At 47.0% G+C, this 25,441-nt stretch overlaps 1 protein-coding gene across 1 annotated transcript; it reads right to left on the bottom strand.

Annotated features, from left to right (window-relative positions):
• Positions 1–9,983: 9,983 nt before the first annotated feature.
• LOC102541799 (extended synaptotagmin-1) lies at positions 9,984–22,534 on the bottom strand. Its single transcript, XM_006218568.4, has 31 exons — positions 22,032–22,534; positions 20,407–20,448; positions 20,093–20,227; positions 19,898–19,971; positions 19,709–19,781; positions 19,463–19,552; positions 19,231–19,286; positions 18,678–18,801; positions 18,413–18,589; positions 18,213–18,295; positions 17,861–17,909; positions 17,616–17,702; positions 17,424–17,516; positions 17,160–17,231; positions 16,892–16,978; positions 16,013–16,162; positions 15,529–15,684; positions 15,238–15,414; positions 14,980–15,062; positions 14,813–14,861; positions 14,618–14,707; positions 14,390–14,485; positions 14,067–14,138; positions 13,891–13,977; positions 12,137–12,277; positions 11,869–12,023; positions 11,667–11,765; positions 11,454–11,585; positions 11,271–11,376; positions 11,013–11,062; positions 9,984–10,822 (listed from the first exon to the last, which is right to left on the bottom strand). The coding sequence occupies exons 1-31, from the start codon at positions 22,419–22,421 to the stop codon at positions 10,789–10,791; spliced, it is 3,309 nt and encodes a 1,102-aa protein (XP_006218630.2). The 5' UTR covers positions 22,422–22,534; the 3' UTR covers positions 9,984–10,788.
• Positions 22,535–25,441: the final 2,907 nt, after the last annotated feature.

Raw genomic sequence — 25,441 nt, 5'->3', positions numbered from 1 at the left:
CAGAAGGGTGAAGGCATAAGTGAACTTTACGCTGGAGACGGGGGCTTGCGTGGGCATACAGGCAGTGGATCGGTGTAGAAGAGCTGCTGGAGATCAGAGGGGTGAGGCTTAGGTGAACTCTATGGGCAATGCAGTAAGTGATGTTTGCTGTTTGGGAAAAGCTTCTTGGAAGAGTGGAAATGGGTTGTATGATAGAAACAGCACTGGTGATGAGGATGTTAGCAACCATTCCGGGAAGCCTCCACAGCAGGTACTGCATGAACCACAGTGTGTGTTAGAGTATGGATTCAGACCAGCCTACTTAAGATTTGAATCTAGGTTTTGCCAGGTACTTGCTGGTAACCTACAGCAAGTTTAGTTATCTTGCTGTGCCTCAGTTCCTTCATCTATAAAATGAGAATAATAATACCTACCTCTTAGTGCTCTTGGGAGGATTCGATGTGTTGATAATTTATAAAACAGAATAGGCCCGGCACAGTAAGTGATATGAGTGTTAAATTTCCTTTACTCTTCCTGACACATGAAGTAGTTGGTATTTCCTCATTTTACATCCATAAAGGATCACTAGGCATGAAGAGATGGAGAGCAAGAAAGAATACATTTCTGTTTAAAGTGTTTGGTTATAAGACTCAGGGAGGGCCACATCACAGATGCCTTTTTATGTCTTTCATCACTTTCACAGACGTTGATTTTGAAGATGTGGTTTATCTGATTTTTTCTCTCTTCCTCTCCTTTAGCTAGAGCCATCTTTTTGGCAGTTTGCCAAGTAGAAGTGGTTATGGCATCATCTAACTTTCTAGCATTTTTTGTCTGCTTTATAGAGAAGTAGTACAAGGAGAAAAGATGAAGACCTTTGGCAGAAATATAGGTTGGAGGACTGTCCTTCATTTTCCTTATTATCTCTGCTTTTTAATCATAAATAATGTTGACTAGGTTGAACATGATCTTAACAAGGCATAGGTGATTTATACATCATGTGTGTGGATTTTCTGTGACAAATGCCCGTCTCCTCTCTTCTGCCCCCCCCAGCTTGTGACTTGTATGTTCTTAAGGATTAAGTATTCTAATATTAGTCAACATAAAATACACTGTTGGTAGGAATGTAGTTTGGTGCAGCTATTTTGGAAAACAGTATGGAGATTCCTCAAAAAACTAAAAATAGACTTACATTATGATCCAGCAATCCCACTCCTGGGCATATATCCAGAGGGAACTCTAATTCAAAAAGATACATGCACTTTAATGTTCATAGCAGCACAATATACAATAGCCAAGGCATGGAAACAACCTAAATGTCCACTGACAGATGGCTGGATAAGGAAGTTGTGTTTGTATACAATGGAATAGTACTCAGCCATAAAAAGAATAAAATTATTCCATTTGCTGCAACATTGATGGACCTTGAGATTGTCATTCTAAGTGAAGTAAGCCAGAAAGAGAAAGAAAAATACCATATGATATCACTTATATGTGGAATCGAAAAAAAAGACACAAACTTACTTACAAAACAGAAACAGACTCACAGACATAGAAAACAAACTTATGGTTACTGGGTCCCAGGAAAGGGCATGGGAAGGGATAAGTTAGGAGTTCGAGACTTGCAGATACTAACTACTATATGTAAGACAGATAAGCAACTTCATACTGTGTAGCACAGGGAGCTATATTCAATAGTTTGTGGTAACCTATAATGAAAAAGAATATGAAAAGGAATGTATGTGTGTATATGTATTACTGAAACATTATGCTGTACACCAGAAATTGACACAACATTGGAAACTGACTATACTTCAATTTAAAAAAAAGAAAAAATTTTTAATTAGGAAGGGCACATTTTTTATACAGTTTTTAAGGATTACTTTCCATTTACAGTCATTACAAACTATTGGCTGTATTGCCTGTGTTGTACAGTACGTCCTTGAGCCTGTCTTACACCCAATAGTTTATACCTCCCAGTTTCCCACCCCTGCATTGTCCCTCCGCCGTTTTCCCCACTGGTAACCACTAATTTGTTCTCTGTATCTCTGAGCCTGCTTCTTTTTTGTTATATTTACTAGTTTGCTGTATTTTTAAGATCTCACATCTAAGAGATATACAACATTTGTCTTTGGCTAATTTCACTTAGCATTATGTCTTCATGCAAATGGCAAAATGTTATACTTTCTAATGATTGAGTAGTATTCCATTGTGCGTGTGTGTGTGTGTGTATGTATACACAGCACATCTTCTTTATCCATTTGTCTGTTGATGGACACTTAGGTTGCTTCCATGTCTTGGGAATTGTAAATAATGCTGCTATGAGTGTCGAGCTGCATGTATTTTTTTGAATTAGTGTTTTTTTCAGATATAAACCAGGAGTGGTATTGCTGTATCATATATTAGTTCTATTTTTAGTTTTTTGAGAAACCTCCATACTGTTTTCCACGGTGGCTACACCAATTTACATTCCTACCAACAGTGTACAAGTGTTCCCTTTTCTCCACATCCTTGCCAACATTTATTATTTCTGTTGTTTTTGATGATAGCATTCTGACAGGTGTGAGGTGAGGAAGGGCACATCTTTAAAAGGAAAAGAAGATATACACTAAAAACCTAATAGAGGGGTGGGTATAGTTCAGTGGCAGAGCACATGCTTACCATGCCCCAGGTCCTGGATTCCATCCCCAGCACCTCCATTAAAAAATGAATCACAACAAAAAACCTAATAGAACAATTTTTGAAATTACATGACACTATAGATCTTCAGTAACTTGAAAAATTGTGGGTTCACCCTATACAGCTTAACTAGCTCTTTCACCACTAGCTAATGTGTTAAGAATGGATGATAGTTTAGGTGGAGAGAACACAATTTCAGCCATTAAATAGAAATGTCTTTGGTCCTCTGGTGTTTTGACCAGAAAGGTGGTACTGGTGGTAACACAGAAGAGGCAGGATAATGAGGATGTTTTATGATAAGTAGGGGGTTTATAAAGTTGTTTTCAAATCCCATTTTTGTAGACACATACTAGATGCAAGATATAAACAGGAAAATAGATTTAATGGTAAATAATGCTAATTTGATTTTTGTAACATTCTAAAACAGTGGTTCTCAGACTTAGCTGTTCTTCACAATCTTCCTGGAAACTTTCTAAGCAGACAAACTTCCAGATTCTGCCCCCAAAGGTTCTGACTCTAGGTTTGCATTGGGGCTTATTTTATTTGAAATATTTTTAGCCTACTGGAAAGCACAAGAATAAACTAACAGACATTGGTAACCACAGCTTTAATAAAAGGAGTAATCTTTTTAAACAATGCATTTGATCATGTCATCATCCTACTTAAACCCCTTCCATGTGTTTTGGTAAAAACTAGATCCTTTCACTGGCCCACTAAAGCCAGCACAGTTTCAAACACTCCTTGCCTGGACCAGCCACACCTGCTATCTTCAAAAGTGTGCTATGTCCTCTTTGCTCAGGTTGTTCTTTTATGTTTCTGCCCCCTCTCTACCCACCAACACACTTATTTCCAGGGCCAAGGAGAGCACAGTGCCTTGCATATACTGGGCACTCAAATATCTGTAGGATGAATGGCTATCTGGGTGAACAGGAAGAATCAAGGATGGACACTGATACTAGTAAGTCAATAGGGAGATAGGCTGGGGATTCAAGAGATTGAGAGAGTTCCCATGTATTGAACTCTTTGTTTTGTCCTGAAAGAGAAAGTGAGGTGATTGATTTGCTAAAAGGGGAAGCAGAAGGAGGTGACCTGAGAAAGTATGAAGGTTTTTTGTTTGTTTTGGGCAGGGAGGCAATTAGGTTTGTTTATTTTTAATGGAGGTACTGAGGATTGAACCGAGGACCTCATGCATGCTAAGCACACACTACCACTGAGCTCTACCTTCCCCCTAGTAGTGAATGTTTGAAATAGGTGCTGTGAAAGATGGGTGACAGCTTACTGGGGACCCATCCACAAATACTCATTTGACATTTACTGAGTGCCTAGTCTGTACTCCACACATGGACTTTCTGAGCAGCATGGAGGATGGTTGCACTGGGAGGTTGTGTGTTTGTAATGGCTTCAATCTGCAGGTAGTGATTTCCTTTTTCCAGCAGTACTCAGCTGCTTGGATGATTGAGCTGGAGAAGAGAGGCACCTGGAATGGTAATGGGTTGCAGTTTTGTGGAACGGGGATAATGGGTGCACTTGGGAGCAAGGAGGTTGAGAGTCTGAGTAAAAGAGGGTTTGTGGTTCAGGCCAAATAGAGAAGGAATGAGTATGAAAGTGGCCGATTAGATTGAGAGAATATGGAAAGTCACAAGAGGCTCAAGTCTCAATGAGGTTGAAGAAGTAAGGTGGTTGGAGATCTCAGAGTTTTAGTTGGAGAAATAGTGCATTTGAGATTAAAATTTCAGAGGATGTAGAGGAAGATAGGAACTAGGACGAATGGCTGTGGGAGTGAATGTTTGAAAGGGTAGTGAGGTGAAGGTCTTTGGGTTTGAGGAGAGTGTCCCTGAAAGTTCTTTCAATTGCAAATAGCAAAAAATCTGACTAACACTGGCTAAGCAATAAAGAGGATTTATTGGCTTATGTAATTGAAAAGTCTACAGGTAGGGTGGGTTTTCAGTTCATTTTGTTGTTGTTGTTTTTGTTCCGTTTTTGGTTTGTTTGTTTTCTTAACAGAGTTACTGGAAATAGAACCCAGGACCTCATGCATGCTGAGCAGGTGCTCTATCACTGAGCTGTATCCCTCCCCTCTTCAGTTTATTTTGATCAAGAATTTCATGACATAAAGGGACCTGTTCTCTAATTCACTTGCCACTGTCCGTGTGTTAGCTTCTTTCTTGTGTCCCCTCCTGGGGCCAGATATGGCTTAGCTGCACAGCTGTTGCATCCTTATACCACAATAGGAAGAGCGAGCTTTTCTTGACCATTGCAGTCAATTCCTGGACTTCACTCTGACCAGACTTACAAGAATACCCATCCATCCTTGAACTAATCACCATGCCCAGGGAAATTGCCTGATTGTGTTAGGTTTGGGTTATTGCCTTTCCCGTGGTGGGGACGATGGTGTTGCTCTGATTCACTTGGGTCACCCAGGGTGTTTCCCTGCCAGTGGAACTGGATTGGAGTCCATCCAGGTGGGGAGGAGAGGAAAGGAAACCAGCAGTGTCCACCCCAGTGAGGAACTATGATACTAGTTATTGAATTACCTACAGTGTACATTGAAGACTCCAGGGTGACAGCAGTATCCAGGGTGCCACACCCTTCTGTAAATACTGAGTGTGTGTGCATTTAGGGAGTGATAGCAGTGGGAAAAGGTAGAGACAGTATATCAGATTGGCATCATCCCCAAAGAAGCTGAGATTTTCACTGCTCTGAGAATAAGGTTGGGGAAGCAGCATTGGGGCACAAGGAGAATGCACAGCTCACCTCCCAGTATCAGTATATGGGGTTCAGGAGAAAGGACGTTCTCCCCTAGAGGGTGCTTCCAGGATTGAGCTTTCTTGGGAGGTGAGCCAGGTTTCAGGGGAGGCCACAGTGAGATTTGTACAAATAAAGATAAAGAATTATAAGGGATATAGTGAGTGGGAAGTGTTATGTGGAACTAGGTTTGCAGAGAGCACAGTGAAAAGGTTTGAAGGAGCCCTTCAGCTGCTCTCTTACTTCTCTGTTCTTTATACCTTTCTTATGTTCAGGTGTGTTACAGTTACTCTGCTTGCCTGATTACCCTACTCCTACACAGGTTTTTAGTTCTTTTTTGAAAATTGAGGTATAATTGACATTTAACATTGTATTAGTTTCAGGTGTACAACATAGTGATTGGTATTGTATACGTTGCAAAACGATCCTCACAGTAATCTAGTTAACCTCTGTCACCATACAGTTACAAAAAGTTTGTGTGATGAGAACTTGTAAGATCTACTCTCTTAACAACTTAAAAATAATGCAATACAGTGTAATTAATTATAGTCACTGTGCTGTGCATTACATCCCTAGGAATTATTTATTTTATAACTGGAAATTTGTACCTTTTGACCCTCTTCACCCATTTCATCCACCCTCCATCCCCTGCCTCTGGCAGCCACCAGTCTGTGCTCTGTATCTATGAACTTGGTTTTGTTGTCATGTTTTTTAGATTTCACATGAGTGAGACCGTATAGTATTTGTTTTTCTCTGTCTGACTTATTTCATTTACCATAATGCCCTCAAGTTCCATCCATCCTGTCACAAATGGCAAGATTTCCTTACTTATTATGGCTGAATAATATTTCATTGTATATAATATATATCACATCTTCTTTATCCATTCACCCATCAATGGACCTTTAGATTGTTTCCGTATCTTGGCTATTGCAAATAATGCTGCAGTGAAATAGGGGTATATGTATCTTTTCTAATTAGTGTTTTTGTTTTCTTCAGAAAAATACCCAGAAGTGGAATTGCTGGATCGTATGGTAGTTCTACTTTTTATTTCTTGAGGAGCCTCCACACTGTTTTACATAGTGGCTGCACCAATTTACATTCCCACCAACAGTGCACAAGGGTTGCTTTCTCTCCACATCCTTGCCAACTCTTGTTGTTTCTTGTCTTTTTTATAATAGTCGTTCTAACAGGTGTAAGGTGTTATCTCATTGTGGTTTTGATTTGTATTTCCCTGATGATTAGTGACGTTGAGCACCTTTTCATGTACTTATTGGCCATCTGTATGTCTTCTTTGGAAAAATGTCTATTCAGATCTTCTGCCCATTTTTGTTTGTTTGTTTTATGAGGTGGAGGGAATTAGGTTTATTTATTTATATTTGGAGCAGGCACTGGGGATTGAACCCAGGCTCTCGTGCATGCTAAGCATGCACTCTACCTCTTGAGCTATACCCTCCCCATCTTCTGCCCATTTTTAAATTGGATTGTTTGCTGTTGAGTTGTATGAGTTCTTTGTATGTTTTTGATATTAATCCCTTATCAGATAAATGATTTGCAAATATTTTCTCCCACTCAGCAGGTTATTTCTTTTGCTGTACAGAAGGTTTTTAGGTTGATGTAGTCTTGTTTATTTTTGCTTTCGTTGCCTTTGCTTTTTGTGTTAGATTGGATTTTAGTTCTTTAGGGCAGTCTTACCTTTACATTTCAGTAGTACCTTCCTAGTGCAACACTCCACAAATGTTATCTGGATTCCAGCCCAAGATTAGAAAAGAAAATTGACAGGTGGGGGGATTGCTGCTAGAGAGAAGGCTTACTGATTTCACAAAGAAATGACAGTTGGTAATCTAACAGTGAGAGAAGAGACAAGAAAACCTATAAAAGTAGACAAAATTTTGCCCATCAGCTGGCATGTTTTTATAATATCCAGGAGACAATATAGGAAAACACATTTTTGTGTAATGCTAGTGGGAGTACAGAAAATTCGTATAATTTCTTTACAATGCAGTTTGGAAGAATTTATTAAAAATTGTTACTGTACAGAAATTGACCCACCAATTCTATGTATGCTAAGGAAATCCTTTTAGTGTGTATAAATATTTTTATGTTCCCACAGTGAATAGCACAGTGAGAACTACCTTCATTTCTTTGTTTTGTTTTGTTGGGGGGGAGGTAGTTAGGTTTATTTATTTATTTATTTTTATTGTTTTATTTAACTGGAGGTACTGGAGATCGAACTCATGACCTTGTGCATGCTAAGCATGCACTCTACCACTCAGCTGTACCTCCCCCTGTACCTTCATTTCTGACAATAATCAGTTAAACTATCGTGCAGTCATTCTATGGAATTGTACACATTATCACCATTATAAATTATATTTTCAAAAAACAATGAAGTATAAAAATTCTTATTATGTGTTAAGTGAAAAAAGCAGGTTATAATATGACCCTAATTTATAAAATACATATTCCTATAATCATGTTAGCTTTTGCTCATTGTGTTAGTGACTTCAAGGCCTTAAAGAAAGCTGCTACAGCTCCAGGCATCACATCTTCTCACTAATGACTCAAGTGGTAAAAGAAGGGGGCAACCAGGGTTTTCTTCTGTTGACGCTCCATCCCCAGATGACTTCCTCTTACATCTTACTGACCAGAGCTGGGTCACAGAGCCATTCTGAGTTGCAGCGGAGGCTGGGGAAGTGAGTTTCCAAAAAAGAGGATTGTGATTAATCCCTTGGGGCTGGCACACTACCACCAGGAATGTTCTAGGGTTCTGTATGTAGGGAAGAGGGGCAAATGGCCGTTGGGTAGACATCTGTTGCCATGCCCAGTTAACTGCAACACATTGTTTGGGCCAATAGTCACATTCCAGGAAGGCAGTATTTGCAAACATCAGTGACAGTGTATCCATGTGCAGTTAACTCTGCCTTTCTCTGGAAGAAGTAGGCATCATGTGTCAGTGTCAGAGGTCAGCTGTTTTGAGACATGCATTAATGTTTAATTCCTATGATTAATGACCCTTAATTTGCCTCATCTTTGTATGTATAAGCACAACAATGTACTGAATTGTGTCTTGCCTTATATTTAATATGTAGATCAATACCTCTTCCCTTATGTATCCTGAATTTGAAAAGGTTGCAAAAGAGTAGGGACCTTTTTGGGATGGGAGAATTTGTGCCATGTCCTTTAGCTTTCTGGAAATGTAATTACTTGGAAGTGATGAATTAGGTCAAGAGTGCTTCTTAAAATCACACATTGCAAGATCCCTGGTTGTATTATCTGAGGCCAGCTAGAACAGCAGGCCTTGGGCCACGTGCCCAGTGTTGAATAATAAGATGAGAGACCTTAGAAATATGAGCTCCTCTGCCGTGTGTTTTGGGGTTTTCAGCCCTTAATTCTGTGGGTCTGGGGAAGGGCAACAGAAACTTCTTGCTCATGGCCAAGGCCCTTAAGTTGATGAGGAGCAAATAGGGCAAAAGAACTAGCAGTGAGTATGAAGGAATTACTGGTGGGAAAAAAGGAGCTCAGTTAGTTGATGGCATAGAGTTTAAATTCAGCTTTTGCTAATTGGGTAGATTTGACAACTCCTTGTGGAGCTGAGTTTAGTTCTTTCCCTTGAGCCTCTCCTTTCCTCCCAGTGGACAGCAGCCTGTTTATATTCTTCCAGAGAAGACGATAAAGCCCCCCGAGGCAGTTACAAAATCTCCAAGTTCCTATTCCAGGGACCTGGTTTTCAGGAATTCACTCCTCCTTTCACGTGGCAGTTAGAAGGGAGGAGGCACAGCTTCTATACTTGCATTCCAGGAAGGGTCCCAAAAGGAGCAGGGTTCAGGGTGAGAGATCTGAATGGGTATAAATATTTCTCATGTAGCTGCCCATCAGGTGGGCCCAGAGCTTCCAAGTTCACCAGGGCTAGGAATCCTTTCCCTGGGAAGCCCACAGGATGATAATGGTCAGCAGACAGGTGGATGGGTAAGACTTTGTCACGGTGACCGGGAATGAATCTCACCAGAAACAAAACAGTAGCTAATTCACATAGGTCCCTTGACCACCCTCAACGGAACCAACAGTCTTGGGGGCAAATACAGGGGGTTCCGACCACTATCGAAACTGACACAGTCCCAGCTGCATGGCGCTCATCCGCCTGCGCCTGCCTCACTGCTTTCCCCTCTCACGGGGCAACAAGTCAGTGAAGAAGCTGCACCGCAGGCTGGCTCTAAACGATCCCGGAGAAGCTCCGGTGGAACCAGAGGTTGTGATCCACCAAGTTAGAGTTATTCTAAGGAGCCAGAATGTAAAATCTTTGGAGAAGGTACGTGCTGACTTGATAGGAAAGGAATCTCAAAGGGAAAGGACCAGTTTGGATGCCTACCAAGACTCTGAGAGTAATTACAAGGACAACTTGTGGTGAAGGTTCTAAGACGTGGGATCGTTTGCTTAAATCAGCCTTTTTAATAATCTGATCATCTAGTTGTTAAAAATATAAACAAACTGACATTTGTGAATTGAATAAAGGCTTTTGACACTTGGAATAAATATCTGATGGGTAGGCTGGAGTCCCTGTTCTTAAGGAAAAGAGCCACAGCTGATTTGAGTATAACGTTTAATGTAAGATAACAGTGGATTGGCAGAGTTGGTACAAAGCTAAGAGATTCGGTTCTAGTCAGTGAGTTAATAGCCTAGGCACCTGGATAAAAATTGGCCCTGCTGTCCTGAGTCCTCCAAAGCCCTCTGCACAGCACCAGCTAGAGGCGCCAAGACTGATACTGGCTACCTGAAGGCGTGGATGGAATCCAGGTGTTCCCAATTCCCAGAGTGAATCAAGAGACTGGCTGGCCCCAGTCAACATAGCAGGTGTAATTTTCAGGACAGGATTGAGGAGAGTAGGTACAGAACTGGACACAGGGTCTAGGTTGCTGTACATTTGCCACATACAGTCATCCAAGAGGCTCTCAGCTTGAGTGGTTAGCCTTTCCACCCTCCCTGACTGCTTATGGTAGGGAAGAAGGTGACTGTCCAATTTAAGAAAAAAGAACTTTCCAAAAGCTATATGTGGCATAAGCTAATGCCACTGCTAGTGCTGCCAGTGGCCAGGCACAGACACAAGGCCCTGAGGAGCTGGGAGAAAAGGAGAAGGATGTGCAGGCAGAGCAGGAGACAGCCAGCTCAGGTCCCTGTCCTAGGACCCCAGAAGGATAAAGGCCGTGCAGCAAAGGGTAACGTACGGTCCTCTTTGGTCAGGCAAAGGCCCGAGCATGGGCCTGGAGGTGAGAGGGCTGGGAGGCGCAGGCTCTGCCCGCTGGCCCCAGGGTTTAGGCACATCACATTGAGGTGGTGATGCAGCAAGAGACGAGGCAAGGAGACAGCAGTCAGGCTGGGAATCCCCGGGTCCTAGGAGCTGCCCTTGTCATCCATGAGGTCATACCTGCAGGAACAAGCAGAGGCAGCTCGGGTAGAAAGATGACTTTTGTGTCCTCTTATAAATGAGACAGGATCTGGGGCTCTTATACTTCAGAAGATCATGGTTCTCAGCTCAGATTACATCCTTTTCTCCCCCTGTGACCGGGATGTCTCCTCAAAGATCCAGGCCCATCCCCAGCTCACCAGATACTCACCACTGGGCTGCACCCTGGGAGAGGTCTATCTCAGCAAGGTCCAACTGCACCTGTGTTGGAGGATAGTTGGGGTGAGATGTTACTTTTGATACATCCAAAGACCATCCTCACATACTCCTGGTCCCAAATCAGTGGCGAGGTAACTGGGTCACTGGTAGAGTAGTGTCACCAGGGCGATTCCTCCCAATAAGGACTGCAAGCCTTGGCACTGGCAGCCTCTAACACTCCTCTTCACCCTGCTCACCCCTGCCCTCTTACCTTCCCCAGCAGCTCACGTTCTCGTGACATGAAGGAGGAACTAGACTTCACAGAGACATCCAGCTTTCGCCGGAGAGCCTCATCCAGGGACAGCTCCCACTCAAACCTGGGGAGGGACTGGGTGTCAGGGGCAGGGTCCTTCCCGAGCCTGCTGTCTCCCCACCTGAATGCCCACTGACTTACCGCTCATTGAATTCAGGATTTAGGGTCCTCTTCTTCTGTGAGGTCTTCCTCTTGGTGCCCCGGTTCTTGTCTGGCAGTAGCAACAGTGACACATAGGGGTCAGGAGGGTCCCGTCCATTTTGTCGAAGGGCCCTGGAACAGGAGGAAGGCGGTGATGAGGGAGCCTCGGGGGAGGGATGGGGAGAAACGAGTCTGGGACGGATAGAGTCTCACCGGCACCCATGAACGATGCTGACCAGCTTTCGTTCTTCACTGTAGTACCAAACCGTCAGTCTCACCTGGCCCAGAGGCCCGGCTGGAGCCTCAAGGGGACTGTGGAGAGATGGAGATGGGCCTGGGAGAGGTGGTGCCTCGGGAGCCTGTAACTTATCCTTTAGTTCCTTGACCGTCCCATCTTTCTGTCCCAGAGCTTTACCTGTCACCGTGCGTTAGGCGTTGCCGGAGCTCTGGGGCTGAGGAGGTAATGTGTGGGAGTCCCTTCCCGAGCTCTAGTTCTTCACTCAGAGAGGAGGAGCTGTGGCTGTAGCTGTGGCTGTGAGCTTCCACCCCCGAGTGCTGGGACACCAGGATCTAGGCGGGCAAGAATGCCGTGAGCTGCACAGTGTCCTGCTCCCCCCGGGCTAGGAGGACATGGCCCTCTGCTCCTGCCCTCCCTCCCCCTGCCCACATGTCCTGGCGCTCACCCCCAGCTGTGCTCTCAGTAGCACTTGCCCTTGACCATTGCTGAGTGTAAACCAGTGGTCCAGGCAGAGCCGGTCAGCCACGAGGAGCTCGGAGAGGGGCAGGGATAACGAACCCAGTGTGCCAGTCCCCTCGCCCCGAACCTGCGGAGCAACAGGACTGTGATCAAGAGAGAAGTGATTCAGGGGGAAGATATAGCTCAAGTGGTAGAGCACATGCTTAGCATTGCAGGAGGTTCTGGGTTCAATCCCTAGTACCTACTCTAAAAATATATAAATCTAATTACCACCCCCCACCAAAAAAAAGCAAAAGAAAAAAAATCACGTTAAAAAAAAAAGAGAAGTGATTTAGTTCTGGCATCCCAGGTCCAAACGCTTGGAGGCTTGGGTGGTTGTGAGAGACGCCCATTCTGGTCCCACTTCCCTACTTTCCTGTCTTAACCAGAGCAGGCTGTGCTATTTGCTTCCTAAGCTTTCACAGATGATGCCAGCAATACCTGCACAGGGCGGAGGACAGTAAAAACGGAATTAAATGTTTCTGCCCATCCTACCCCCACGTCCATACTCCAGATGTAATGACCTTTAAGCCCTTCCTGCTTCTTCGTTCTAACAGTTCTAACTAATCTGCCTACATCTCTATTTCATAATTTGCTGACTTTAGTACATACTGATGCCCTGCTATGCAAGATGAATTTTAACACTCGGCAACATTTGACCACTTCCTGTCTCTTGAAACACACTTCTTTTGGCTTCTGTAACCCACTCTCTGCTGGTGAGCATCCTACCGCCATGGCCCTCTGAAGGGCTCTTCTTCCCCCATCTGTCCTTTCATTGTTTCATTGTCCATCCTTTTGTCCTCTTTTCACTCTACACACGCCCTGAGGGATCTTGCTCACCCTCATGACTACAGTTGCTCCCTGCTGCTTGCTCACGATGCTCAAACAAGAGGGAGAGGGAAGAATATTGTGATGGGCCATAGATCTACCATCGAGATGGCTGTCTCCCCTTGGATGGCCCTCAAGAGATCTCAGATGCTAACTCCTGCCCTGTGCATTCCCTCTGTCGGCAGCAGTACCTTTATCTGTCCAGCCACCCCACCCATGCTAAACCTGGGAGTTAGCACCTAGGCTGTTCCTTCTGCCTTCTCCCCTTCCATGTCAAAATAACCACTAAATACATCTGGCCTTTGTCAATTCTTGCTTCAGGTAAATCTAATAGTCTCTTAACTCATCTGCCTGCCTCCAGTGTTGCCTTCCTCTAGTCCATCTTTCACCCTGGTGTCAGCAAGATCTTTCTAAAATGAACATCTGGATATGCCACCCTCCATTCCTTTCGGTGTTCCCTATGCCTTTAGGGTAGAATCCAAATTCTTAGCATGTTTTTTAAGAGCTCCTGTGAGCTCACTTCTGCCTGCCTCTCTAATCTATAATTTGCCTTCTTTCTCCTCCATTTCCTTCTCAGCCTGAAGAGTTTTCCTGTCAGGGCCTATCTACCTTTAAGCTAAGGATGTCTTTCTTAGCACCCACCTCACCTTTTCCCTAGTCTGAGCTAGAACCTCTCCTTTTTTCCTCACGTTGCCTTTTACCTGAGTGGTTATTATCTGTCTGGAAGAATTCTCTGGTCATTTTTCTCCCAAGAGAGTGTGAGTTCCAAAAAGATAAGAACTATACTTTTTATCTCTGAATGCCCTGTGCCTGCTTCAGTGCCTGACCCATGGCAGCAATCTGCAAAATGTTTGCAGAATGAAGTTACAGTACCTGCAACTCCAGGCTCTCAGTGTTTGGTTTCCTGATGAGAAAGGAGGCACTCTCATCCCAGATAGGGGCTGACGTTTGGGAAACAGTCTGGTGGAGATGGGGGGTGATGATCAGTGGTTGACACTCTCTACTCCTCTCGTCCCTCCCATCCCTAGTCCTGCAGCATTTCTTAATACCTTAGTTTTATGGGAAGTATCTCCTACAGCAAGAGTAGCATAAGGGCTGGGAGGCTTGGTACCTTTCCGGAGCTGGAAAGAGAATATTAGTCTTAAATTTGGACCAGTGGATCCCCACCTCCCCTCACAAACTACATCCACAGCCAGTGGCCTATGTCCCCATTATCACTTGACAGCCACCACCCTCCTGTTCTTGGACAGACAATTCTTCCCACCTGGGAGAGAGGAATTTGGAATTTACTATTCCAAATACACCAGGAGCATCCAAACCTGAGGGAGGTAGAGGGGCCAGAGAGCTATGGGGTGTGGGGAGCAGATCTCACCGGCAGGTCCTCAGCCCGCTCCAGGTAGACAGACAGCAGGGCTGCTGCCAGTTCTGCACTCTTCTGAGTCTGGATCAAACTGTTCACCTGCAGCACCTGGGGGAGGACACACAGGGGCTGGGGAGTGGTCACTGACACCCTGGGGCCTGGCATATGCCTTGAAAGCTGATGGAAGAGTTTACCTTGACCCATCTGTGGTCCCTTCCTTCCTCCAGCATCTTTCCTTACCTCCTCTAACTCAGCAGCAGTGGGACGAGGGGTCAGACGCTCCAGACGCAAATGTAGGCGGCCAGATGGGACATCCTCCAAGGTCAGCCACTGTGGAATTAGGTAGGGTTAAGACTTGGGGGTGCGGAGACAGGGACTATGAGAATGAGATGTGTCAAGTTCAGGAGGGATGGTTGATTCTAATTCCATACTCACTTCATCAAGGAAGCCACTGTTTAGGACTGTGGTAAGACTCACTTTACACCTGTAAAGGAGAAAGATTCAAGTCTATGGTCAAAGCCAGTCTCTTGTCTCCAGGAGGCCAAACTTCCATGGCCTACAGAGGCCCAGCCCATGTTCCCCCCAGCCTCCTACCCTCTCACCTGCCCAGAAAGTCATCCTTGTCCAGGTCCTTGTCGAAAACCTCAACCTCTAGCTCTTGGCCTGGAATTGATGTGACGATCACCTAGTGGGAGAAAACAGTGGGGATGTAAGGGAATCCTTTCCTTTTCTTCTCCAAATGACGAGACCACACCCCCACCCCTGCCCATCAGCTGACTGCAGAGGTTTTCTGGACCACTGTCAGAACTGGGGGAAGAAGGGGGCAGGGCTGGGAGGAGTCCTAGCCACTCAGTTCTGACCTCAAAGACCTCATTCCAGTGGGGGTTGAGATCTTCCCGAACAACACGACTCCGGAAGCTTCGTCCTGCCAGCTTTAGTTTGACATAAGGGTCTGACTTGCCCTTCACCAATCCTCCCAAGAAACGGTCTTTGGCAATCAGGTCCTGGGCCTCTAATACATGAATCCGAAGCACATTCTGCAAAAGGGACAGATGGGGGCATCAGATGTCAAAGGGAGGAACCTGTCAGACCCAGCCCTGAAATAGGCTTTGCACATACAGAGTTCTAGTTCCTTCCAGATAGTGACTCACCTCTGTCCCAAAATTACTGTCAGGAGTAGTTTGATAGGGTCGAGGTGGGGCATCCACACTGCTGCCTGTCTGGGGGTCCTCACTGTCCAGGTCCCAAGCCCCAGGAGTACCAGGCACAGCAGGGAAGCGCACTTCGGATGAATCCAAGTACAGGAGCTGGGAAGGGGAGTGACTGTGATTGTCGAGTCAAAGCAGTGCATTTAGGCTCAGGCAGGCAAGGTGTCGGGGGCTAGGGGACAGAGGGGGGGCTCTGCCTGGGTAAACAGGTCCCTGCCTGGGCTGTGCATATCTCTAGAGGGTTCCCTACTCACTCACTCTACTCAACCATCTCTTCCTCCAGTGAGATCAACATTTTTTGTGTTCCTGCTAGATGCTTCCACATACACTAGCTCATTTAATCTTAGGGGATGCCCTTTCCCTACTCTTAATACCAAGGAATCCACAAGGCCCTTCCCTACCCACAGCACTTTCCCCATCTCCATACCCTCATCACCAGTTTCATGTAGAGCCGGGAGTTTGGGCCAGAGCTGCTGAGCTGGAACCACTGGTCCAGAGTGAGCTCAGGAGCAGTCAGCAGACGAGGCAGAGGCAGGGTCAGTGCCCCTAAAGTCAGGGCCCTGGAGTCATCCTTCACCTATAGGCCCAGGAGAAGGGGATGGAGTAAGAGATTAGGGAAGAGGGAGGCGGACTCAAAAAACAATAACATGGCTGCAGCTTTATTCCCTCTGTGCCAAAGACAAAACTTTTGCTCCTTTTACAGTCCTCTGCCCACTCCATGGTCCCTCCTTTGCTCTTTGTGGTCCCATTACCTGGAAAGTTCTCATTCTGCTCCTCTCTGCCTATTTAAACCCTACTGATACTTCAAGGCCCACTGAAAATCCTGCTTCCTTCACAAAATCTACTTACTCCACCCTCTGTACCTTTCTCTGGCCATCCTTAGCACCATACTATGGGTATTTCACACCCACTGGTTAATGTTGAATCATACTTAGATGATTTTATATATGTTTGTGTCTATGAAACTAGCCAGTAAGCTTCATGAAGGCAGATACCATGTTTCATGCTCTATGACCTTAAGAGTGCTAGGTGTCTGCAGGTGCTCATTATGTTCTTCTCTTTTAAAAAATAATTGTATTGAGCTATAATTTACATACTACAAAAATCACTATTTTCAGTGTGAAATTCTCAATTATCATAATGATTCTAGAGAGAAGGGTGAGGAACCATGGAGAGTGGAGGAGGTGGAGAGTCTAGGTAGATGGACTGAAAATAGAGATCAGAGGAGAAGATGGAGAGAAGAAATGGTGCTGATCTGAAAGACAGAGTAGGGAATCCAGGAGGGGCTGATAGGTGATTCTCTTACCTGCACATCGAGCTCCTGGCTTCGAGGGTCTTGCAGGAAGAATCGGAAGGCTTCCTCCCACACCGGAGAGTTGGTGCTATAGACAGACTGGAGATGTGCAGGATGGGGTCAAAGGTACACGGCACGGTACCATTCCTGCTTCTCTAGAAAACCCCTGCCCTTACAGGCATTCTAAAGGGAAGACTTCATCCCAAGAACAGTCCTCCCTCCTTCTGGCCCCACACACGTATGACACCTCCCACAGTGATGTCCTTGTCCTGGCCCTCACCTTGCTTTCCTGGGTCACATCCTGAACTGACAGCTGTACCATGGGGTTGGGCTCCTTGTTCCCCTTTTTCAGCTGTGGGGGATACAATTCAGAAGTCACCATCTTGGTTGTTTTTGTTTCAGTGAAGGAAGGTGGGCTCTCATCAGAATCTTTTCCCTGAGGTGGCTCTGATCCCCTTCTTGGAACCCTTGTGTCACATGCTGTTGCTTCTGGAGCAGGGGCAAGGGGCGAGGGTGTGGGAATGCCCTCAGAAGCCACACTCACAGGAAGATCCTGGGCCCGATCCAGATAGACAACTAAGATGGCAGCTGATGGGGGCTCTGGTCGGGAGGAGACTCCGCGGTTCCACTGCAGAACCTGGTGGGGGCGGGTAGCAGTCAGACCTCCACCCCCTCAGGCCGCCATACTAACTACCTGTTTCTCCCCTACTAGGTTCCTGTTGTACTTGTTAGTTACCTGCTCCAGTTTTTCTGCATCTGGCAAGAGTGAAAGCCATTCTAGCCTTAAGTGAACTTGGCCTTGCCCACCTTGTAGAGGGAACCACTGGAGGGAGAGGGAGAGGAAGAAGTGAGTATAGTATACACTACAGAAGAAGTATAGTAGAGATCAGATACCCACCCAACCTCTTCCCCGCCAATGTAGCAACCATTGTCTACCCAATGGGTGACACCACCCTCCACCTTCCTCTTCTCTCAACTTACTTCGTCCATTACTCCAGCCTGCAATACCTTCCCCACATCCAGCTTCATTCTAGGGGTGGTGGTGGTGGTGGTGATGATGGCAGTGAAAGGGAAAAGAGGGGAGTGTTGTAATTAGCAGCATGTCGTTCATTGGCCCTCCACTCACCCACCCAGAAATAGCTGGCAGATCTCAGACTCCCTTCCGAAGACTCAGGAGGCATTTATGTATGTGTGCATGTGTGTGTGTGGTGGGGATGAGGGGTGGGAAGGTTGGGAAGGAAAATGACACATGATTCTCAAACTTGGAAAAGGATTATAATTCCCTCTGGGAACTTGTTGGCCTTGGGGCCACCCAGCACAGGCAGAGTCTCACCTGCCCAGAAAGTCATCTTTGTCTGGATCCTTGTCAAACACCTCCACCTCAATCTCCTGTCCTGGGACCTCATGTACCATCACCTGAAGGACACAGAGGGATAAGGGTCTGCAAGTGTGAGAATCATCCCATCAGCATCTTCTCTCAAAACCTCCCAGAGCCTCCCAATCTGACATAGCCCCTTTCCTTGGTTCTCCCACCTCGTAAGTCTCTCCCCACTGGGGGTTAAGTTCCTCATTGATGACACGACTGCAGAATGCCTGGGTGCCCACTCGCACAAGTGCATACGGGTCCGACTTGCCCTCAATCAGGCCCTTTACATATTTGTCCTTAGAGCTCAGCCCTCGTGCAGCCAGCAGGTGAATCCGAATAATGCCCTGAGGGCAGGAATCAGATTGTGAGAAATTAAAGATCCAGCACAGGGTTCCTGAGAGAAGGATCTGTCTAATAGGGGAGAGGCCATACCCTGGGAAGAGGGGAACGCAACTGGGCTACATCCTGAAGGTCAGGCACAAGGGGCACCAGTAATCGATTGGGCAACACAAGGAAGGCAGCGATGGAATCCATGATCATGTTGTCAGAGAGGGAGCTGAATGAGGGAGGAGAAAAGAAGGTGAGTGTGGCCCCAGCTTCCCATATCTCCCCACCCCCAACTGTTGCCCACAATCAAGAGATGTAAAGCTAGAGGGAAGTCCTTGCTTCAATACACCTTTTTGCTACGCTTCTACCCTGATTTCCCACCTACTGCTCTGTCCCTCCCTCACTACCCTCCCAGTTCGTCTTTCTCCTTTTGCCCCTGCTGAGGAGTCTGTAGCCTTCTTCATCCTCTACCAAAATGCACAGTCCTCCCACAGAAAAAAAATTACAGTATGCAACTTTTCATGGGTATTTGTCTGATGTCCCCAACTAGGGTCAAGGCTCCTGGAGGACACTGGCTTCAGCTTTTACTGCTCCGTATTCATTAATCCCCCAAGCCACGGCTGGAATACTTAGCAGGTGCTCAGTAAGTCCTTGATACCTGAGTCCTGGGATATCCAGCAGGTTGGTCATCCCTGTCCAGTTGATATCTAAGGTCTGGAAGCACAGAGCAAGGGAATCAGGACAGAGCATATGGTGGCATGGTCACCCCATCCAACAAGTACCAGACCCCTCAGCCTGCTTGTCAATTCCCTCCCCCATAGCTGGCCACCCTCCCCCTCCCAGTCCTCTGTTTCCTCACTCATCTACCCCTCCTCAATGTTTTCCCTTACCGGGCGTCGGATAAAGAACATCGACACAGCCCCCACGATAGGAAGGTCCCCAATAAGTGGCTCAAGAATCACCCGCAAGACACCATGTAGCTGGGCCAGGAAGAGAAAAGCAAAGCCTTTCCTCAGAAGAGGCCTTCATTCTCCCACAAACCTCCCCAGCCTGGGTTTTCCCAACCTCCCACTTCCCTACACCTGAGGAAACTTAGGGCAAAGGCTTCCCTTGGAGGCTCCTGACATCTGCCCCACCTGCATGCCCTTGACTCCTGCTTTGCAGAAATATTTCTTCACTTCCACATCAATCTGTACATCACCTACATAGCTGGGGGTTGATGAGGAAGAGAACAGAGCGGGTTAGTACAAGGTTGTAGTGGGGGTCCAGGAAGTGAAGTAGAGTGACCAGGAAGGGAAAGCGGGAAGAGTGGTGAGTGGCATTACCTGACGTTCAAGTCCATCAGGATCTGCTCTTTTCTCTGACCAGGGTGAACCTTGACTCCTAGGATGCGCAGTGGCTGGAGAGAGATGAATTCTTGAGAGGGGATGGAAAGGGAGGAATACCTCAGCCTCCTTTGGGCCACCCACCTCCCCTGTCCCATCTCCTCTCTTCCATTACTTTCCCTCCTACATACGTACTTTTTCACCCAGTTCCACTCGTGTGAATGTAAATGTCTGCAGGTGAGGGTTAGATCCTCGAACAGCCGGGGCCACAGTTTCAGCCAAAAGTTTCTCCATATACTGGCCCAGGAAGGGCCAGACCTGGGCCACAATCTGGGAGGAAAGGGAGCTGATCACAGAGCTGGCCCTCTAAGGCAAGTGCCTTCAGAATCCTCCCCACAGGGAGGACTGGGGACTAGGCTGGGGCTAGAAGTGAAGTATGGCAGGGCCTGGCAAGAGAAACGAACCCCATTCCCCCTCATGAAAAAAAAATCAAGACAATCAACCCTCACCTTGTTTAGCCACTCAGCCTTTTCCACATCTGGGAAGCTGACCTGGAGGTGGAGGAAGCAGACAGTGAGGAGCACACCCCTGCTCCTGGGCCCTACTAAGGTGCCGGGTGGGATGCCCTCTGAGGAAACCTAAGTGCGACAGAGCCTCCTCACACCCAGGGGTTGGGGGTAGGGGCTGGGGTGTCCTAAGATTCATTCCTCCATAGGGTTTGGGGGCACTGAGGTCTCTGACAAAGGGAGCTTCCAGGGTGCAGGCCACACCATGTTGCTTTGTGGATAGCTCAGGGAGGTGAACTGACAGCTGCTGGGGCAGAGAGGAGGAGGGAAGAGAAGGGCACATTCTTTCTGGAGGGGGAGGTCCTGACAAGTCAGAGTTTGAGGAGGAAATCCTGGGACTGGATTAGTCCGGGTTCCTTTTACCAGCCTTCCCTCTAACCCTCAGACTGGGACTTCTATACCAAGAAAGTGAAGAGGGAAGCGGCTCCTGAGTTAGGGAGGGGCCAGAGGAGTTATTTAGGCCCAGGCTGCTGTTTTCTTTTTTGTCAATGTGACTCCTTTTACAGGAAGGAAGGACACCTGTGCTTTGTATTGGGCGGAGGAGGAGTTGCCTTAGGAGAAAGATTAATTTCCATGATGAGGAGTAGGAGGAACAGAGGCAGTTGCTGCCTGGGCTATAAGTCTCCTGGGGCCATTTCTCCCCCTTTCTCCACCCCAGTCCAGGATCTGGGTAGCAAGGCCGTGTCTGCCTTGTGTCAGCTTTGATTCTCCCTCGACGGGCACCTCTGCTGGGAGGAGCAGGAAGGGAGGGGCTGGGTAACAGGCTCTGCCTCTGCAAGGCCTAAGAGAAGCCATTCTGGCCCCTCAATAGAGGAGAGGGGCGTAGTAATAGGGTCCTGGCCCCAACCGTGAAAGCGCGGCCCACAGTCCGGAAAAGGGTGGGGCCGGCCAGGGGCGGTGGAGTGTGGGCAGCGGGCACTGCAGCAGCCGCACTGCCCTCCCCCCAGCACCCCCGCCCTTTGTCCAGCAGCCGCCTCCGCTGCGCTGCGGCCCCGCTGCCTGAGGCTGGAAGACGAGGGCCGGAGGGTCCGTCCAGGTGCAGGGGCTCGGCTGCTCCCGGAGCTGGGTCCCAGGGGTACCCAAGGATAAGAGCGGGAAAAGGAAGAACCTTACGGCCTTAAGAAATTTTTTAAAAGTCCTTGGGAGGACAGGAAAGACGAGGGAACCCTCTGAGCGGGAACGGGGATGCCCAGCAGCAGCAACGGCGTGAGTGGCACCAGGAACGAGGAGGGGCATTCGAGCAGCTTGGAGGAAGAGCCACTGCTGAGACGGGCTCCTCAGATGTTATTACTGCTCTTGCCCAAGCGTATAGGAAAAAGTCCTGATTTTGCTGAAGAACCGGGATCTGGGCGTGCGGAAGGCGGAGGTGGGGCGGCGAGGGGAGGGGAATAGTCGGTCCCAAGAGAGGCGCGTTCCAGCAGGCAGGAGGCTAGCGAGGCGGGAGGGGAAAGTCTGGGGTCCATCGTCCCAAGGTGAGGAGCTGACTTTAGGGACAGGGAGGGAGAGCCCTTCTACTGGAGGGCTAGAAGGGGGCTATGCTGCACTGAGGATTGAGGGGGGTCGCTTACCCAGGCAGGTAGCTCTCGATGGCTCATGTAAAGAGTTTTTGCCGTGAGCCGCTCCTCATCGTCCAGCAGCTGCCGCGCTACTCGAAGGCTCCGTTCTTTCTCCTCGCGGACCCGGCGCCAGCCCAGGTAGAGGGCGAGGCCGAGGAGCACGAAACCCACGCTGAGTCCCATTGCGCCGGCCAGGTACACCGGCACCAGCACCAGCAACCTCCGCCCAAACGAAGTCAGCACCGCCAGGGCCTCACCCGCCGCGCCTGGGCCGGCAGGTTGGTTCCCAGAACTCTGCTCCGGCTTTGTGTTTGCAGTGGGGGACAGGTCAGGGGGGTCGGAGGGAGTAGAGGGCTGGTCCACGGGGCTAGGGCTGGAGTCGTCTCCAAGAGAGCGCTCCATGGTGCCACCTCTGGGAGGACCCACCCGACCCAGAGACCAGCTAGCGGTTGCCTAGTCTTGCGACCAGCTCCCCTCTACAAACCAAAAATCCCAGAATGGGGGAGGGAACTTCAAGCCACGCCCTCTTCCCTGACGACTCGGGTTGGCCCGCGCCGCAGAGACCAAGGTGGAGTCAAAAGCTCGAAACCCCGCCCCCTTCCGCGGGGAGCGGGAGAGGGCTCCGGAAAGGCAGGACCTTCCTGATTGGACCAGAGTGTCAAGATGGGCGGTCTGGGATGGCGGGAAAAGGAGTAAAAAGGCTAAAAGTGCAGCCTGTGATTAGGCAGAAAGAGAAGGAGGCGTAGCGTACCACTTAAAGAGGAGAGGTGGGACCAGGAGTTCCCCCACGTGGGATTGGAGTGCCTGTGGTATGACGTCATGCAGAGCCGCGTCGCGAATTACTCGGTTTTAGAGCAAGCTGGGGTTGTGAAGTTGAGTTGTGGAGGATCAGGATTTCCTTTCACTCCATTCAGACAGTTTGGCAGGATTTAGTCTGGGATTCCTACATGCTCATTTGTTAACTTTCCCTAGCTTTCATACTTTTTCCCCTGGGTCTCCTTACACAAGGAAAGAAATTACCCTATTTGGAATTAAAGTGTTCAATGACTGACCTTGTTTGTCCTGTTCCCCAGTCTTATACCTTGTCTATGCGCTGTAAAGACAGACACTACAGAAAACGGGAGAATCTGAGAATTAGAGTTGAGATTATCCAGCCTTCAGGGAAGAGGGGAAAAAAAGGCGGAGTGAATAGGAAGTGAGGCTTTATTTCTCTTTAGAAATCTCCAGGTTATTCCATTCTGTCTCCAAGAGTTAAAGGACAGATTAAAACTAAATTGGCTCCAAAGTGGGGAGGGGGATCAGGTGCAGCAGAAATGATTACATTTTCCTAGAATTTCCTGACCCCGAGGAACTGCTAGGACACGAAAATGAGAAATCAAAAGTAATGAGACGATTCTATTTCTCATTTGCCTGAGTTATAAGGAAGGTTTAGAATACTGTCAGATGTAGAACTAATGCAGTTCTACATTGCACTGCGTAGGTTTACGAACGGAAAAATGCAGGGTTCATTGATGATGACTAAGTTAACTGGTGGAATGTTGTCTAGGGACTTAGAAAGTGGACTGATTGAAAGCCCAGGAGGGAAGGGTTGGTGATAAGATGATTACCTTTTAATGCAGTATATGTGGGGCTCGTTGTGTTATTCTGTTTGATGCAGCAGGGGAACTAGGATCGATTGTTCGAAAGAGACTAGATCTGCAGCTGTTAAATTTTATCTGGCTCTGCAGGACAGATTTCATCAGGCTGTGTTTCATCAAAGCTGCTTAAAACATGTCCCTGCCCAGCCTTCCTCCCTTAATCTTAAAATTTCTCACTTCTTTTTCTCTACTTCCCTGAAGATAACACTATCTAAACTGCTTCTTTGGAGGATGTAAGAGGGATCTACTTACCAACTGATGAAGAACTATGGCAGGAAACTGGATGAACCTCCTTAGAGAGAAACTTCTCATTAAACTGAAATTTGCCAAGCACTGGAATAGGGGGAAGGAATCCCTTAGGCTGGAGGATGGAGAGGGCGATCTATAGAGGTTCCTTTCCAAACTTTACATTTTTCATCCTATCTAAGTCATCAGACCCTCGTACTGAAGATGGTATATGGAGGACAAAAACTCATCCCCAGGAAGGTCTCTTCCCATCTGGGACCCAGGAGCCACAGAATCAGCAGCTGCATTGCAGGCACCAGAACAAGTAAACAGGGTGGGTCCCCGCGCATTGACAATTCTGCTGCCCAGGTGCCACCTGGTGGTGATAAGCAGTAAGTGGGTAACAATAAAAAAAGATGGCCATTTGATAGAGGAAGTGTCTTAAGTGAGGAGAGTACTGAGACTTCCCGGGTTTGCAATCTGCATTTATATGTAAACTACAATTGCCTCTCAGGGGAGGCAGAGGGTGGGATGTGGTAATCTGGTCCCAGCCTACTCTAAAATGGAAGTGTCAACAGGCTTTGAGGAAACTTCCTCTGTATTATTCCTAGCAAGTTACTGCATAGTGGTCCCCTTGTTGGATGGCTGTTATCATTAGAACTATCTTATGCCAAGTCTGCCTAAACAGATTCCTGGCTCCATTTCTTACTAATTGCAGAATCCTGGGTTGATTACCCTCTTTAAGCCTGCCTGCTCCTCTGCAAACTGGGTAGATTAATAATACCCATCGTGTCAATGAGATACTGCATGTAAAGTGCTGAGCAGAGTGCCTTGGTTTATATAAAGTACTCAAATGTTAGCTATTTTTCTAGAACTTCCTGCTTATTTCCTATGCAACAAGGTAGGACCTTTTCTCCACTAGGCAGCCCTTCAAATCTTTGAAGACATCTACTGGGTCTACCCTCAGTCTTCTTGTCAGTTATTTTCAGGTACCACACTAGTTTGTCAAGGGCCCTCTCTAAAAACTGTTTAGAAGAACACACACGTCAGAATTGGTCCCACTCCTACAAGGCTGAACTGCTATATTTACACTGTGTAACTATGGTTCTCTTATCCTTATGGAGCTCCTAGAAAGGCACCTAGAACAGAGCAGGCTCTTAATATTTATTGACATTATGAAGAGTAAGATTTTAATTTTATGTAACCAATTGGAAGTCCCACGTTGTTCTCATGTGAATTACTGCTAATGTAGATCTCTGCATTTGTTCCTCAGAGAGGCACAAACAATTTTTCATGGGGAGAGTCAACCTAAATTGATCCAAATTGACCCCTTGGCTTAATTTAGTCAATCCAAGTTACAGACACTTTCAATATTACTTAGTACTTCCTTGTGTTACTGTTGGGCTCTTCATATTTTTATACTTTTTTTTTTTAAAATAAAACATAACCTTTGGGGATATCACTAGAGACTAGAGATTTCTCTAACATGAATGTGCTAATCAACATTTACTAGGCACAAATGTTCAGTTTTAATTCTGTCAAATGCTACTATTAACCAAC

This window comes from Vicugna pacos, chromosome 12 (assembly GCF_048564905.1).
Source record: "Vicugna pacos chromosome 12, VicPac4, whole genome shotgun sequence".
In the NCBI taxonomy this organism is placed as follows: Eukaryota; Metazoa; Chordata; class Mammalia; order Artiodactyla; family Camelidae; genus Vicugna; species Vicugna pacos.
Note: the sequence above shows the minus strand (reverse complement) of the source record. Positions and strands in the feature narration are given on the sequence as shown.